General features: G+C 37.4%; 1 protein-coding gene across 1 annotated transcript in view; it reads right to left on the reverse strand.

Moving 5' to 3' along the window:
• Window positions 1-18,316, reverse strand: part of TRDMT1 (tRNA aspartic acid methyltransferase 1) — a 43,354-nt gene that overhangs the window by 11,460 nt on the left and 13,578 nt on the right. Inside the window, exons 2-6 of the mRNA XM_009330601.1 lie at window positions 9,675-9,784; window positions 7,953-8,029; window positions 6,420-6,491; window positions 2,554-2,619; window positions 907-1,000 (exon numbers count right to left, since the gene is read on the reverse strand). Of these exons, the coding sequence (XP_009328876.1) occupies window positions 907-1,000; window positions 2,554-2,619; window positions 6,420-6,491; window positions 7,953-8,029; window positions 9,675-9,784 (419 nt within the window). The remainder of the gene's footprint in view (window positions 1-906; window positions 1,001-2,553; window positions 2,620-6,419; window positions 6,492-7,952; window positions 8,030-9,674; window positions 9,785-18,316) is intronic.

Consider the following 18,316-nt stretch of genomic DNA (forward strand, 5'->3'; position numbering starts at 1 on the left):
CTGTAAGCAAAATCAACAAGCCTTTAGTCCATGTGATAAAGAGAGAAAAAGTGGTCTATAGCGTCATACAAGTTATCTACCATTATATACAGTAATAGAACTATGCCACACTAATATATTTTGCGACTTCAGAAATATCAGTATTAATTGATAATACCTGAACACTTATAACTTCCATACCTAGGTATTTTCAAGGAAACAAGTGGGGAATTATTCTTTGTACCTCATGGTTTTTACTTTCTCTGTAAATGAACGGGAATGTAAACAAACTTTTATGCAAGGCAAGAAGAAAAACGACATGCATCACAATTTCTTGCGACAGGTACTAACTGTTTTCTATAAAAAAAAGCAAAAAGGTGTCTCCTTGCCTTTTTGAACAAGGAATTATAAGACATCTAAGAACGAAACAAATACACCACAACTGGTTTTCAAGCTACCCTCTATCAGCTTCTTTCGGATATATAGCGTACTCCACTGATTCCATTTAGTCTTGCACAATCTGAAATCTCTCTCAACTCTTTTTTCAGTTGCCAGGGAAACATGCAAACAAAGCCGCTCCTCCCGCAAATGACACAAGTGACATTTTCTGTGCTTGGAAATTCACAGAAATTCACACAGCACTTCTGAAGCAATGAGACTCCTGCAGGGAAAACCACCTTCCTGATCCTGATGTAAATTCATGCCTTCTTAAAAAATATCAAATGGTAGCAAAGCAATACGAGACGAGGATCTGAACAGCAACAACAGTATGATTATGCCAGTATACTGATGAGAAATCAGAAGTCATGCCAGATGGCTTTCTCATTCAGAAAAGTATCTTCAGCTCTGGGGCATGACTCTCTTTTCTAATACAATAGATCATTTTCAAATGTTCTTGGGCTCAGCACGGTTTGAAAAATTAAATAATATTAGAGCAATTTTAGTACTCACACAGGTTGGAGACAAGAGAAATTCCTGATATTTAAATCCACATCTTTCTAGTGTTTGCAAAAGTTCATTTCTGGCAGTGAAAAGAATCAAAAAGCAATTACTCCCTTCATACAACCTTTAGGCCCTTTTTTATCCTAAATAAAAACACATTAAATGCAACACCATAAGTACCAAGACATTCAGCACATTCAGTGAAAGAATTGGACAGAGGATTACAGATATGAAGTCATCCATTTCTGAACTTGAGGAGACAACATACAAAGTTCAGTGTTACTGTAGCCAAAAATGACCACCACACGTTCACAGGTGTCTCATACCTACTTCGGTGCAAACACCCCTTCAAAAAATATCCCATCTCTGGAGAGTACTTATACTGTGTCAACAAGGAAAATAATTGAAGGCAAGACATCCTCTTTATTGTGAATTATAAAACAGGAGATTAAAACCACTACAAATAGCTCACTACTTCCCTCTGTTCACACACATGCCATCAGCTAAGCTTAACAAAAGGGCTAACTCAAGGGATGACAAAAATTGGTGGCTTTGATAATAACAGTGAGGTAGGACTGTACTTTATAAACAACGGAAAAATCACTGAAACGGAAATCTTCTTAAAAAGACATGTCTTTTCTATTCCATGCAGACTGCACTAGGCTGGAACTATAGAAAAAGCATGAGCTGGGACGTGTACCTGGCACTGTAGGTGACACTGCATCCCAAGATGCAGTCGTAAGAGAAAGCAAGCGTTCTGACTGGGGTGTTTTCTGAACTACTTGTTCCAAACACCGGCCAGCAAGGCATAGCCCAGGGAATCGCAGGGTCTACAGCAGCAGCCTGCACCTCCACAAAGTGTTCAAGTGTTCACAGAGGACCGCTGCATGCTTAACCAGTGACAGAGCTGAACATACCTCCCAGCTGCCTGCCATATTCATTAAGGAGCATGATATGCAGGGTGGCTGCTCTCTTAGTGCTTTAAGGAATGCTATGGAAAGATCCTACTCTATTCCAGCAAGAAATGAGAAGGAAGACCACAACTCCCTGTCTCCTGCTTTGCCCACAAGACAGGAGAATGCTCCTGCTGTCATTAGGTAACCTTACTGACAACTTTCCTCTTCCACATTTCAGAAACAGATTAGATACAGTCTTCATACTATATCTCTGGACCATTTGATGGCAACCCTGAACCAGTGATAACCTACTATCAACAAAGGTACTGAAGAAAGCCCCTGTACTGTACTGTGATCTTAACACAAGATACCATGAGCTCCTGTCATGGATAAAACCCCAAAACCTCTGAGTGCCATACCTATTGTTATTTTTCTTTGAAAATTAATACTGACCCTTTCTAAAGGACACAGGGTCATCAAATAAAAATCAATGGAGTCAACTTGTTATAACGTATTTTATCTGCTTAGAGAAAGAAATAGTTATTTAGCAAGTTCCTTTCACAACCTCAGATTTTCATTCCTAAATTAGAACAGTATGTTTAACCCACAGCTGCTAGCTGTCCCATCTCGCACTACTTTGTTAACTTAAACTCTAGGAAATAAAAATCCTGCCTTCCCCTTCTAAAGAGAATGTCCTTTGTTAAAAACTAAAACCTGCATATAAATTAGGCTTTACCTCGCAGAAGAGCATTCAAATCCTTTAACATTTTCTAAAAGTAGGTATTTTGGAAGCTTCTGGAGCCTACAAGGAAAAAAAAAAATCAACAAATCAGAGTGACAAGATGTAAACTACATTATATTCATCCCCAGATTTGTTTAGCTACAAGAAAGATCGAAGTATTTCCACATCATGCCAGCTATTAAAGTTTAGCATCCTTAAAAAAATGTACCTCAACTTTCAAGGTTGCCTAGATCAAATCATTCCCGACTGAATTAAAAATGTGGACTGCTGGTAATAATAAAAACCAACAAAACCCACTTATGTTCAGATGGACTGCTGTACCCTCCTGTAGCCCATGCATGTACTTCTGAAAATGCTTACCACTGTTCATTTCCTAAAGCATAATATTATTATTCAACAGATAAGAGTTTATAATAGGAAAGATAACTGTCGGGGGAAAAAAGATCACTGTTTAGCCATTGAACAGAAAACTTTTGTTTTAAAGTGCTTAAACCCAAAATCAATGTCAAAATGTTGCATCAACTTTAGCGATAACACATCAGAACCAGTATACATCTAACCGCTTTAAGAAATACGACATGCTTAGAGCTCAAACTGCAGACATTCTCAATTTTCTATACTTAACTTTTTCATTTTGATGGGGGGAGGGGAAGGAGGCGCCTGAGGTTTAGCAAGATCAGTGCAGAGGTCTGGAAATAGGCTCGTACCAAAAACAGCCTATTAAATCTCTGGAGAAAGGAACATGCCCAAAACTGTGCCAGGGACCATTCTAACAATTTAGAAGCATAGATGATTCAGATTCAAGTCTCTGGGAACATTCCCTGGCACTGATTAATTCTCTAGTAAGGCTAATGTAGACGTAGTGTGTCTGCCACACATTGGGATCTCAGAACAGCATATAGAAACAGGATACTAATGCCACCAGACAGCAGCTTCATGCTTATTTAAGTCAGTAAGTGACTTTGGATTTCCACTGGTACAAATCACAGCAGAATTCGTTTTAGCACGTTCTTAACTACCATCAATTAAAGACATTCACACAAAGAATTAAAGAACTAAGGCATTTCACAAGAAATTGGAAAACGAACAAGATACTATGTCAAATTTAAAAACACTAAAAATAATGGTGAAAAAAATACTGAACTGAAAAAAAGTAGCAGCCGCCGAATTCCCTGCAGAGGAATGGAGAATATATCTGTTGGTACGTTTACCTACGCTCAACATCATCATCACCTGCTATAAAACTCATTTTTAAAGTAATAAATCCAGAGCATAGCCTGAAATGCAAGAGCTCATACAGGATCAACAGATCACAAGACAAGTAATCACTATATAAAGAGCACGTGTTAAGTACTTGGCAGGTATTAACATTACAAATGTGTCTGTAAAAGTAGCACTTTGACATCTTAGTATTAGATTTCCCTGGGTTATGGCTTGGACACGACAAACAGACAGAATCTGGACCATTTAGGTCAGGCTTTGTTTGCGCCCTGGGTGCTCCAAGGATTTCCCAGGCCTTTCCAGATCTTGAAATTGTCCTTTCCATTATCTCTAATATTTGTCTTCCCAGGCTATCTTTGAGTGTCATTTCAGCGACATTTCATTATAAAAGGCTGAACGTAAGGTAGGAACAGCCAAGGGTGAGAAATTATTTTATAGTTTCCATAAACTGAACACATGCCATACCAATTTAGAATGCAAAGTTATAATTCCTGTATTAAGAATTTCCCTTTTTTGGGCTGAAATACTCCATACTCAATGTCTGGCAAACATGTCATATTCAGAAAATACACAAACACTATCTCAGTAAAACATAAATCTATTGGAACTGAGAAACTCTGCAGAAGCCACCATCTTGAACACATTACAGACTGCTTAGTGTAAGTACTGCCTCAAGAAACAACCTGCCCAAGGGAGATAAGGGACGTCAGCAGGGTCTCATGGAGTGTTGAGATAAAGTGCCACAGCCAAGCCCAGCTCCTTTGCATCGTCATGACGAAAAACGTATGCCCTGCAGTGTCTAAAGCTTTGGTTTTGAGAAGGAAAAGCTTCTGCCCTTTATCCAGCTAAGCCCACAGCAACCAGGAAGCAACATTTCCATATTAATGCACAACAGTGTCCCAAAAGCAGCCAGCCTCTTAACTGTGTCTCAGTTTAACAGAAATGAATACCAAGGTCACGACTGCCTTAAGGATAAGGAAGGTACTATTATTCTGACAAATTATTAACTTACACACTATCTGCTGTTTTTTATTTATAATTTTGAAACATCAGTCTGGAGGACTGAGTTACATTCCTTGTTCCAGAAAAGACATCCTTTGCAACTTTTGGAAACCCACGTTATCCCCCTATTTTTGTGCCTCTGCTAGAAGCTGAGGAGCAATAATAATCTTTCTTTTTACCTATTAATTGTCTAACTTACTAGGCTACAGAATCTGTATTGTGTTCTGTGTTCTCTGCCACAGATTTCTTAGGTGTTCCCAGCCAAGCCACTCAGCCTTCTGTGTCTGTGTTCTCTATCTGCTGATGACAAGGGCAAAAAGGTGGTCCCATTTAATGCTGTTGGCTGCAAAAAAGTTGTTTCTGGAAGAAGCATGAAGACCCTCTTCTCCCAGTGGTAACAGCAGTTTGAAAGAAAGCCTGTTGTTGGTATCGGTTTCCTTCTGTGCAGGCAGCATTCATTAAAAACAAAAAAAAAGAAAAAAAGAAAAAAATTAAGGAAAAAAAAAAGAGAGCCTGCCAGACCTTTCTTTGTCCTCCTCCAATTCTGAGAGCAAGATTAACCAACGAAAGAATATATAGAGAGTAGCTGTCTCAGTCTCCAGCAGAATCAGGACTGCCAGGTATGTGTCTGGTGGATTGTAACTGATGCAAATTCTCAGGCTCATGCCAGTTGGTGCCCAATGGACATCTCAATCCAGAAGCAGAGATTTCTGCTGGATAACCTCCCTGAGCAACTGCTTGCTTCACTTCCCCAGGAAGGGTTCTTACAGTGCTATACATCTCTTCCCAAAAAAGACTACAAGCATTACTTGGAGCTAATTTTTAACACTCTAAATAAGAACAATTTAGGAAAGCAAAATCAACTTTGTTTGGATTTACTGTTTCAAAATTTAGTGCATAAATAATACGAATCATTATGGCTATTTTATTAGGAACTGGGGTCTGACCAGGCAAAAATGATAGATGAACACAAAGACAAGGGCACTGTTCAGACAGTGCAGTGCTATTCAATTTTTTTAGTATTACTACGTAAAACAAGAGATTGTACTACAAACCAAAAATACACAAGCTGCCCCAAGATATCTAGAAGCAGCACCAAAAAGACAGAATAGACACTAAGAAAGAATGGGAGGGGACGGAAGATGTATTGTATTGTGCAGTCAGTAACATATTTAAACAAACTCTTTCAAATGTTACCTATTCAAAAGGTGACTAAATGTTGAATCAAAGCTTTTTCAACGTGGTATTTCAAACAATTTTCATGTTTCTATGATGCCCATTAGCAAACTATTATACTACCTACTACTCCTGCTTCTAAATAAAGTCAGTGCAAGTTTGATGTTGAACTGGAAGTAAATACCTCAATTTTTTTCATTTATGATATAGCCACAGTTTAAACAGACACACAATAAAAAAGAAAACGAAACCCTGAAAGCATATATAGTAACTACAAGACAATAATGGCATTAGTAAAATACAGGTATTTAAGTTACATACGATCATGTGAAAACAAACAATACGACACAATACTAGTAGTATCCCTGTAAAACATTATAGATGACTTGTCTCGCTGCAATATAGAACACCTACTTAGTTACATCAAAGGCTTAAGAACGGAGGTAGAAGTTCATTTATACCGTGGGAGAATATCAAGGATATAGAGAAAGCTCTTTGTCCGTGGATCAGATACATCACCTTGCAGGCCAATTCTAAAAAAGAATAAAGAAACACCTGTGTATTACTTGGAGCAGACTGACATCTGACTTACATTTTTCTACAGAATGCTGATACTTTTTGCTCTGAGTTTCAAAAAGGGACTCTGCAAAAGCATCACGTACAGACACGAGGACCTGTTCACACAGGCAGTGTCCTAAGAAATGCTCTAAGGAACGAAAGTCTGCCCTGGAATCCCATCAGCACACAGCAAGGTTAAAATCGAGCATTCAGTAATGAAACCCACTCCTCAGTCTGCAAAGCATTTAGCATTCTGGTCTTGTCCAGCAAACCCCTTGAACATACTTGGCTCCGAAAGAACAAAAAAAAATCTGAAGTTCCTGGGAATACCCAGCTATTTTATATTGAATATATTAAATTATTTCTAGGAATTAAAGCCTCAGTGCTCACCATTTTGCAGGATTGAGCCCCATATGAATAACTTTGTAACCAATTTTGTAACATTAAACTGGACAGCTCACATAGGTTATGAAAACAATAACATAATATAACGATTCCAGGCATGTGTTCCTCTAACTTATATTAGGTCTTAAAAAGAATAAAGCCTTGGTAGAAGAGCTTTAGCATGTCTCAAAATTAGTCACACAGATTATTTTTTTTCCACAGTGTTATAAAAAAAAATTTTTGAAGGAATGATTCCTGTATACATCATAGGTTTGCACAAATACATTTTTATAGATCAGCACCACTTTGGAGGGATTTCTTTTTAATTTTAGAACATTCGTTGAGATATACTTTCTTCCATAAGCAGTTTCATCACCATCAACAGAATTTTTCATGAAGGTACTACTTTACATGATTACAGTTACTAGAATCTTACTTCCACAGGTCACTGCTGTCAAACTATAAGAATTTGAGACTAACCTGACAAATAACATCTCAGTAAGTTCAGTTCTTGATTAGCAAGGTATTTATACCATCCACAAAATCATTTCAAAGCCATTATCCTCTAGTCTTGGCTAAAACAGAAATGTTCCTCAGAATAAACTACTTGTGTACACATGCGATTTTCAAAGTACAAATAAAAGCAGATTACACTCAGTCTCAGGCAGAAGTGAGAAATTCCAATCCTCCGTCTGGCGTTGCCCCAGGGAAAGATTAGACTGATATCTAAAGGGAAAGGAAGCACTCCTAAACAGCAAAATCTTTGAATTTCACTGTTAGAGGAACAATACAGTATGCAAAATATGTGCTGTAAGAAGCTTACTTAATTTCAACTGAATTAAAATATACATTATAAGAAATGTGATCAAGATTCAAATTGCTGCATTTCTTCCACTTCAGTAAATCACATGGTGAGTAGGGCTACAACATGGTTGCTTAGAAAGAGAAAGATACACAGGTGAACCACACATAGCGTCACTCTTGAAAACATTTCTCCTTTAACAGTACATACTGTAACAACTGCACTTTTCTCCAAAGTATGCTATATCTACCTTGTAAATGGCTGACAGGGAGGACTCATCAAAATCATATCAAAAGATAATCTGTCAAATTCTTTCAGTGTTATGCCCTGAATAAGGAAAAAATAGAAGAATTTTGAGTGTTGTAAACTGTATGAAACTCTCAAATCATCTTTCAGACCAAACTACCCCTCTTACTTTCACTATATGCTTCATCTAGCAAAAAACTACCTAATCTCCCATTTGACCTAATAATTTCATTCTTTTCTACCTTGGCAAACTGTACAATGCAAATATGTATTTGGTTGCTTTGAATATGAATAAAAAACACTAATGATGTTAGTATCTATCCATAATCCTGAGGTTTTTATCTACTCATTCTTTCAGAAGAGGTGTAGCGGTTCTTTCAGTAGATCACATCAAAATACCAACTAGTTATTTCCTCCAAATAAAGTATCGTTATTCAGATATGAAGTCTTTGCACATAAAAAAAAATTAACATATCCAAAACAGCTGAAAAAATATTAGATCTTCTCAAAAGACAAAATATCTGAACAAAAAAGTAGCTCAGGTGTTAACATGGTCATTTTTACAGGTCCAGACTGTGAGTTTTAACTCTTAGGAGCTCACTACCAATGCATCCTGTAAAGTTTACTTCATTTTAGTTTTTGCCAAGTAAAAATCCATCAAAGACATTATATGGCTGAAAGCTCTACTCTGCAAAAATATTTCTGTTCCGAGAAGAAAGAATTAGGTCTGTGGCATGAACTAATTACACAGGTAGAAGTTCCTCTAGTCTAATTTTAAGCAACACATAGTACAACATACTAAGGGGCCAAGAGGAGAGGAGAAGGATAATGATCAAGTAACTAGACAAAGAAATCACCACCTTACACATTTTGAGGGACACGTATGTAGCAAATGTAACATAACTGCCCATGGAAACTAGACAAAAGCTTCTACTTTTCTAATAAATTTAAAGAAGGTCTTACTGACTATAATCTGCACATCTATATTTTCCCATATAAAACTTTAAACTATCATTTAGCCTGTTATTATTGAGTGCTGAATAAGCAGCTAACCTTTAGCCACCTATTTAAGTCTTACTTAAGTTGGTGTCTTAAAATAAATTCAGTATCTTTTACTGTTACATTGTAAAACTGTAAAAGATTTAAAATTGCACAGTAATTTCGAACTAAATCCAGGCAAAACCACATGCCTAGTTTGCCCCTCAATTACCAAAACAGAAGCCGATTTTACCTAGTTGTTCTTCAAATAACTTGGAAAAGGGACAGAATTCGTAAAACATTTGATCTATTGAGCCCACAAAAAAAAAAACGCAAGACTGTCCCATCCAGTATATTTTCTTGTGTTTTACTGAGCTCAACTATAACTACAAAATGAAGGCATGCCTCCAAGTAATTTAATTAAATTCTTTCAAACTACATGAAAATATTTTTTTAACCTAAAAATATTATTTTTGTCATTCCTTTATTGCTGCTAAGCATTCCTCTTGACATTCACGTAACCCTTCTTGATGCAACAGTCAAGACTTTCAGGAAAAGACTGCAGTGTGAGTATCCCTCTAACTTCAACAAGCAACCACAGCACAAGAAATCAAACTTATTGTAAAACTGCTATATTCATAACAACATAAATTAAATCTTTTTGTTTCTTTTATTAGTAACAAGGATAGTGAAGACAACCTACATCTACAAATGCCAGACTAGAGCATAAAAGGCATTCATTACTCACCTCAATTGTCTTCGCCCATAATGGCGTGCCGGGAAAGTTGTGCTTATAAACTTCATTAGCAAGAGTGTTCACATCAACAGCAACAACAACTTCTGCAGATGTGCAGCTTTCTAAAATTAAAAAAAGAATTTGAAAGCTTCTCTTTACTTTTGGAAAAATGCGTTTGTTCAGTTGCATTACAGCTACGCTCAAAAATAAAAAGGAAATTACATGATCAAACCCTGCTGTGTTGTCGTTAAAACTTTATATGAAAAATATACCGTGTTTCTAATTGTATGGCCAATACTTCCCTTATATATCCAAAAATGGAAGCTAACTCCGCACTTCTTCATTTGTAGATACAGTCACACAAACTCCAACAGAGCGCATCTCTACGACGTTCCCACCTGCACTCAAGTTGGTCTCTGTGGCCACCAAGTTCCTTAGCTATAGGAACACAGCCTGAGGCAACCTGCTGAGCCCCCCTGCCACCGCCTGAGACTCTCCAGCCGCTGACAACTTACAGGAACTAAATATATTATTTTATAAGTATACTACTTCTTATTGTAAAAAATGGCACCAATAAATATGTTTGAGGTACATCTACTCTTGCAATAAAACTTTAAGAAGTTGCCTAAAAAACATTTGTGCTTATATTCTAATAAAACCTTGTGCCTTGAACCCAACTGCTGCCTCCTTTGGGTTCAAGGTCCCCAAAATACCAAATGCTTTGAAGGACAACTTTTGGCAGCTCCTCTTCTCTTGATATCAAAGGAAGTACTTCTGGACACTTACAGGTGTCTTGGAAAAGAAGAGAGAACCGTGTAACAAATCTACTGACAGCTAAAATCCTGAAAGAAAAATACACTTAAAAGAATGCAAATAAGCAATGGTTAACTTACAGAGTAACAGAATAATAGGTTCTACAGAAGGTAAAGACATAAAAGAACAGTGTTTAATCCACTGCTCATCATGTCATGCTATTTATTATTACTAACCACAATACCTTCACTGAGGCTTTTTATCCAGGAAGATAGGCTGTGGTCACTGTTACGGCCGCAGGCAGAAAACAGTGACCATACTTCCTGATATACAAGACCAGTTTCAACCACCAGGAAATCTACATTAAGGTCACCACTACAAAGCCCCAGATGAAACATAGGCGATCAAACAAAAATTTTTGGTAAGCCAAAAGAAACAAGGCAAATAGCCACATGCCTTTGAGTAATGCTCAAGTAACACATTAAGAAATGACCTTATGAGACATCTTATGAAATACTACTAGTCAGCTAGTTATTTACAGTTTTAGAGGATGAAAAACCAACTATTATGTCCCCAGTGGATTTAATTTTGAGTGATGCAGTTACCACCCATCTACTATCTTTCAGGTTTTCAAGGCCATCTTATTGAAAACTAAAATGAAAGAGAAATCCAGCTATTGGAAAGATTGTAGCAGATATTTTAACAAAGACCAACCTGGTTCTCCTGGGTTTACTTGGTGCAATAGAGGGCAAAAAGAATAAGAAAAAGATTTACAGACGGCCAGCCATTAAGGGTCAACATACAAATCATTATTTGCAGTTACGGTCTTGACATTTTGACCATAAATTGTAACTGAAGTATTAAATACAGGTGTATCCACGAGGACAACAGAGTGACTACACCTGAGATTACAGAACAGGTATGTTAACACTGACATCTAGCGTGAAAAGAATGTCGCCTTAGCAGGTTGACTGTCTCAATTTACAAGCATATTCAAGAACCAACACTTTCATCTTCCTCAAACAAAGCTGTAACACCTAAGTAATGGGAATAAACTTCAAGTACTGTTTCAGAGACTGCTTTTCTCATTTATTCTTTCAGTTCTTAAAACACATCGTCCTGACAAGCTGATCCTTACTGTGTGTTCCAAGCACTCCAGAAGAAGAAAAAAAAAAAACCAAACACCAAGAACCTCAAATTATTATCTAAATTAACATATAGTTTAAAAATGACAATTGGAAAGGCAGGCAGTGTGCTTTCTCTCACAACTCATGATTCAGACACTCATCCTTTTTACTAACATCAATCCAATCTCTCCCTGCATACATACAGGAAAAAAGAAGTACTGGGGATTTGCATCAAGGGACTTCACAGGCCCAAATGCCTGGAAATACTGAAAGAGAGCACATAGCTAACAGTAATTTATTGAGTCCCCCTGCAATACAACGTTCAGTCTAAACCAGAGATGTTAACCCGCATGGAAAAGGGACAGGAACTTTTCCTGAATTATTCCACCCCCAACATTCTCCCTTCCCAATTCAAAGACCTGATAATTTTTTCAAAGCTTCTCCTCCTTTTCACCCAAAAGCTGTGGCTCACTTGGGAGTTCCTGTTATAGAACAGACTCCTTCTAAAAGCTGATTAAGCGTATTTGTGTGGAAATACCCTGGAAACGCATGAAGGAGCTCGAGCAGACAAGCAGATCTCACACATCCAACCTAACAAAGAAAAGCTTGTGTAAATTTCAAACAATGCTAAAATGAAACATTTTTAAACAACTTCTCCTGAAATTTAAATAACTTAGATGTCAAACTGATACTCTGTTTTGCTACAGCATTTATATTTATTACTTGAAAATTACTGTAGGAATGTATCATAAAAAAGACTGAAAGCAGAATCTAAAAAAAAAAACCAGAATCAAGACTGTGTTTAACTATCCCCACTGACAAAAAAAAAAGCAACTCAGGAATATGAAAATGTCCCTGAACGGCTGACTTAGTGAAATGTTAAATCAGCTCCCCAAAATACATAGCAGAACTTCAACACAGAAACAGACATAGCTCTGGAGACTTTTTTTTCCAAACAAGTATGTCCAATTCTCAAGACACAGCCATTTAAGAGAATTACAACTATGCAGAAAACAATTTAATTTTATGCAGACTAAAGAAAAAATAATTCTCATTTTTAAGTGAAACTAAGTAGCTGCTGGAATACTTGATTTGCAATTATTCCTCAACACCACAGTTTCTGAACCAAGACTTCGCATTTCTGAAAGAGATGTTGAAGCTAAAAAGGAAGCCACAGACATGATGAGGAAGTTACCGAGGGAGATGTTATGGCTTATTTTTAGGCAGACTAGATTGTAATATTCTCTCTTAGCCGAAACCAGGTGAACTCAAATTTGTATCATCCTACTAGGGAAGTACTGATTTTGCACTTGAGTCTTAAAACCACTAGGATCCACATAGCAGAAACTCTTTAACTGTTATTTAAATTGCCTAAAGAGGCAGCAATCAAACTTTGGGTCCCAATTATCTATTTTGTTTTATACACAATGCTTACGAGCCATTTCAGCTATATAGTAGTCACTCAAGTGAAAGGGATACGCTGCTGTAATGACCAGAAGGTGCAGCATTTGAAACAAAGGAAGACAAGATGAGTGCATTAGCTTCTGATTTGGAAAAAACAAACCCAAAGGGTGTCATCCTCAAACCCTGAAAATAAAATTCCTGACATTACAATATCTGTCCTTTTTCTCTTCAGAATAGATTCCTTTGTCACGTGTTTCTAGCAGACCTTAAAATTAACATAGATCTGTTTATATTCACCACTGTACTTTTCTAATAGAATCATCAATGTCAGCAGAGCACACGAAATACACAGTGTTATACCAAGGGCAGAGCCTGGCAGATCTCAGCATATGGGAAAATCAGAGCCAGAACAATTATCTATTCTAACAGGTATATGGAAACAGATGGAAAAGGGAAGATTAGTCAGATGTTTTGTCAGTCCTGTTTCCTTTTAAAACAGAGAGCAAAGATTTCACTTCTGAGTTGTCAGCTCTTGGCTGAAATGATTATGCTGAACTGCCCATGGCTACAGTCAACACAACTATCAGTAAACTTGATACTTGCTTCCTGCAGGATACTTAGCAACTTTTTTCATTACTCTCTTTGTACAGGATTTGTTCATGTTCAGCCATATAAACTATGTAAACTTACATTATAGCACAAAGGGCACCATCCTGTGCTACAAAGGGCTACAGTAGAGAAGCATTACATCAAAATGAGTTTAGGTGTAAAAACTCGCTCAAATCGGCAATATTTTTGCTTTGCATTGTGCTGAATCCTAAAGCCGCTTGCCAGTTGTCTCCTTTGCCTCTCCTCCTGAGATAGCTATGCTCACTGTAATTACGCACACCAGTTTATTATGCTGCGCAATTCACAGAAATAATCAAATAAAATGAATACACAGAGATAACAGAGCACCAGAGACTCAAATTCTTACTCTGTAAAATTGAAATATAACAACTGTAGAGGAAAAATATCACCAACTTTATCACTGCAAAATTATGGTATTTTTTTAAAAGATGTCCTTTCATGTTTTATGCACGGAGACTTTTTTCAGTGACCTGGCAGATTACAAACGTTTGTGGCAGATACCATTTTTCATGGGAAAACTGCCTAAATTAATAAGCCAGTTTAAGTTTGTTTTGGTTGGGAATGAGGAAGAGCAGGCTGTTTGTTTGATGGAAAGTTGCTAAGGAAATTAATTTGTAGCCACAGATTTTCTAAAAATAAAACACTATTTTTCACTGCAGAAACTCTGCACTTTATATATATAAAGAATACATTCACACACACACACATATATATAAAAAGTATCATAGGTTTAGACACATATGATCTAAACATCAACCTTTATAAATCTTGCAAAGTTCGGAGTACAGGATGGGAAGAAGGAAGAAATGCACTCCCATCTCTTAGCTGCCTCAATCTTTCAAGAGTGTGAATGTGAACAGACTCACTGACTTCCAACCTTAATCAAGCTCAACTTTCTAAATTGTATCTTTTTCCATGTCTTTGCTGTTAAACTTAAAATACACTTAAAACCTAAAATAAACTTAAAATGCTTTAAAATATAAAGCATTCAAAATCTAAAACTAGAAAATCTGCATATGCTGAATTATCTACAGGTAAAGTATCAACAGAGAGCTAGACAATCCCCAAGATTTTTCTTTTTCAGTTTTGGACTGAAATCTAAATTCAGGAACAGCCTTCTTTTCACTGTCAAAAAGAACCTGATTCAACTACGTAACTAAGTACTAATAACTTCTACGTTCTCCTTCTCATAGAGAAACACTTCGAGTATAAACTTCCATGAATTTATTAAAATTAAATTATTTCTTACTGTCAGTGAGGACAATCTCCAAACCAATTACATACTACTTGGTGCCAAATGCATTCTACTTTAATGACAGCTGCCAAAACAATGAACATCCTCATCCTGCAAGCTCAAGTATACGCTATCCGAAAACTAAGTTTATGAAAGATCACAGCCAAAAAGGGCTTCAAGGTAGAAAAGGTAGTGTCAGATTTCCCGGAAAATACCTATTTGCCAATTGAAAACACTGGCAATTTCACAGAAAAGTAGAAAGTTGGACCAGCTCTGCTAAACGTAACTGGCCACAAAACTGGCTACATAACGGCCAGGAACCAACACTGAGCTAGAACTTGTCAGAGCTGCTGAATCCCTACTACTTGAATACAAAAGTAGAACAAGTAGCTTTCCTGGAGCGCTGCCACTGAAGTATTCCATGCTCCTTCTCTTTTCCACATGTTCCTATTATTTTTTTTGGCTGTATAGATTCACTAGAAACCATACCAAGAAAATAAAGTATTATACATAATATTCATCTCTCATGTATCTGATTTATGAAAGCACTGGCGAAATGGAGGGCTTTCTTTCAAGCTTCCTATTTATACAGAAAAAAACCCTTCTAATATTTCCGTACTTGATTTAAATGGAAGATGCCAAACAATCTGCCATTTGCTAAATGATATCCAAAAAACCGTATCAGAGACATTTTCAAATAGCATGGTTTCATGTACACATATAGGCCTAAAACATGTAAGAAACCCTATTATTAAAGTACTTACAGAGGAACATCCACTTTTTTCTGCTTGATTTCTACATAAAAGCAAACACTTAAATCCCCCTTGTCTTTACTTTGTTCCTTTATAAACTGCGTAAGAAAACTGAATCCAGATGTCTAAGAGACTTAAAAAGAGAAAACAGCAGAAAGGATCAAAATGCCTGACTATATCAGTATTCCTGAATGCAATACAATTCATCAAAACCAGTTTTATATAACGACCTGTCATTAAATACTTAATTCAGTGCAAATTGCATAGAACCCTTTTTTATTCAAATTGCCTGATTGTTAGTTTTAACAACACTCAAAATGAGATTTTCATCTAGAAGTGTACAGTTTGGACTTTTTCCAAGACAAGACAATGCCTATGGACTGAGTTCTCTTATTTTTCCCAGAAAAATAAGCACCCAGATCTGAAAAAAGTAATACCAACTGTAATGCAAATAGCATTGTATCTATCCGCTTTGCAAACTTCTATTGGTATTTAACCATTTAGTACTGCCTGAGGTCATTTACATAAATAATAATTTAAGTGTCCTCTTATACATAGTCCCTTCATCTGCTTTGGCTGGTACCACTACAAAAGAATCTCAGTCTCATTATTATACTTATTGTAATTTCTTCAGTCAAGTGTAAACCCAGAAGAACAGAAATTACAACATGCACTGACAGTAATGCAGTTGTGTTCAGCAAGAAACAGCCTGCTTGGAAATAAATTTACCCTTTCGGGAAAGAATACAAGGGTTTTCGTTAATTCCTTCACCCTCCAAACTACACAATATGTAAAGGTGATATATGATCTCAAGCCTCCATATGCACAGTAACTATCCACTGAGGCACCAGTCAATCAGTATATCTTTTGGATACAAGTTTACACTATTCTGATTATCTTCTAAGGCTGCATTTTCAATATTCTTGTCCTTTTAAGTATTTGTTGTGTTGTAAATGATGCCTTCCTAGGTGGTCATCCACAGGATATCACATCTGGCACTACAATTTATTAACTATTGCAGCACATTACCGAACATCCACAAGCTATCTATTATTATGTTAAGAACATCGCTAGCTAATATTCAGTAAAGATTTGTTACATACATACACACACCAACACATGAAAAACAGCTGAGTGAAGGACTATGGCATAGGCTAAGTTTCAGGAACCAGCCCACTTTCTACGGAAATTGTCTGTAACATGTAGATAGCTCCCCATCACTTCAGAAACAAGACTACTAGAAAAGCAGTGTTACCAATACAGCTATATACACTATATACAATGTATAACACCCCTCTTTTCATTCCACAAAACCTCCAAAATCTGCAGTTCCATACAAAGATATATTTTGCTCTTAATCTTCTAAGAATGTCTCTGGAAATAAGGAAAATGCATCCTTACAACAGGTGGTTAGGATTATTTACAACAACAATGTAGGTACCTATTTTGATATGTTGTGTATTTTTATATATTATAAATATACAAAACATATATACACATTCAAGCAAAAATTAGACAGTAGAAAAAAACGCTACACTGCCAATTGTGAGTATGTTTTAAGTAAATAAATGACGCTAAACAGATTCTACTCCGTAAGCATAACGTTTTAATACTACACAGCTCCCTGGAAAAATAGCAAGATAAGGCGAGTTTTCACCTGGTATTTTTATGACAATGCTCTCTGTTGTACAGTATAATAGAAGGGCTGCTAATACTTATGAAGGCTTAAGTATTTGAAGGATTGTAGTTACAATTAAAATTACTATGGCGATTCTCATAAATTATAGAATGTGGGTTGAAACCTGCACTTCCAAGTAACAAGGCCCAGGGTACTTTACAAAGGAAATCAATAGTCCTGACTCAATTTTTTATTTGGGGAAGCCAAGTCACAGGGAGTCTACAGGACTTGCTGAAGGTCACCCAGGCCATGCTTTAATAATTCAGCAAATCGAGCTCCAGGGTTCCTCGCACCAGATCAAAAACTCACCTGGGCACATGGTCTAGCATGAACTCTCTACACCAGTTCAAATTCCATATTCAGTTTTCATATTTATAAAATGTTATACCAACCTCATATGGTCAGGCTCATTTTGGATCATGTATCAGCTATTGACCTAACTACGCACCATGAAAACGAAGTCTATGTGCATGCCTATGGCATACCCTGGCTAATTTGATTATCATCCTGCGCATCTTCATGAACCCGATCCCATTTGCAGCAGGGGTGTGTCAGTGGAAGACAGAGCATGTATTAATGAACACAAAATCCAGGCCTTCCCAGGAGCAGCTGCCTGGGCTGAAGAAGGAGCATGGATCCCTAATTACCATTCCAGTGTGCTCCTGGGTACCTGGTGCCACCCAGCTGGCCACAAACACTTTTGGGCACTGCTCAGTTTACAGCCATAGACCCCTAATGCAAACTCATCACTAGCCAAAACCCAGTTACCAATCCCCCTTACAACTCACCCCCACACAGCCCCTGACAGCAGGCCTGTGACACAGCACCAACCCTACTGCCATAAGGTCACCTTCCTGCCCCTGCAGAGGGGGAGGTTGTGCCTCCGGGGCTTGGGATGAGGGGACTAGGCCGGCCTCCCACCCCACAGCCTCCTTCCACACGTTGATTGTGCAAGACGGCGGGAGGAGGCGACACGCCGGGCTGGGGAAGGGGCTGCAGGAAGAGAGGGGCCATCTTAGCCCGCCCCACCGAGAAAATGGCGCTCTCCACAGCCTCCCCTCAGGGGTCAGGGTCCC

The sequence above is a fragment of the Pygoscelis adeliae genome, unplaced genomic scaffold (genome assembly GCF_000699105.1).
Source record: "Pygoscelis adeliae isolate BGI_AS28 unplaced genomic scaffold, ASM69910v1 Scaffold27, whole genome shotgun sequence".
Lineage (NCBI taxonomy): Eukaryota > Metazoa > Chordata > Aves > Sphenisciformes > Spheniscidae > Pygoscelis > Pygoscelis adeliae.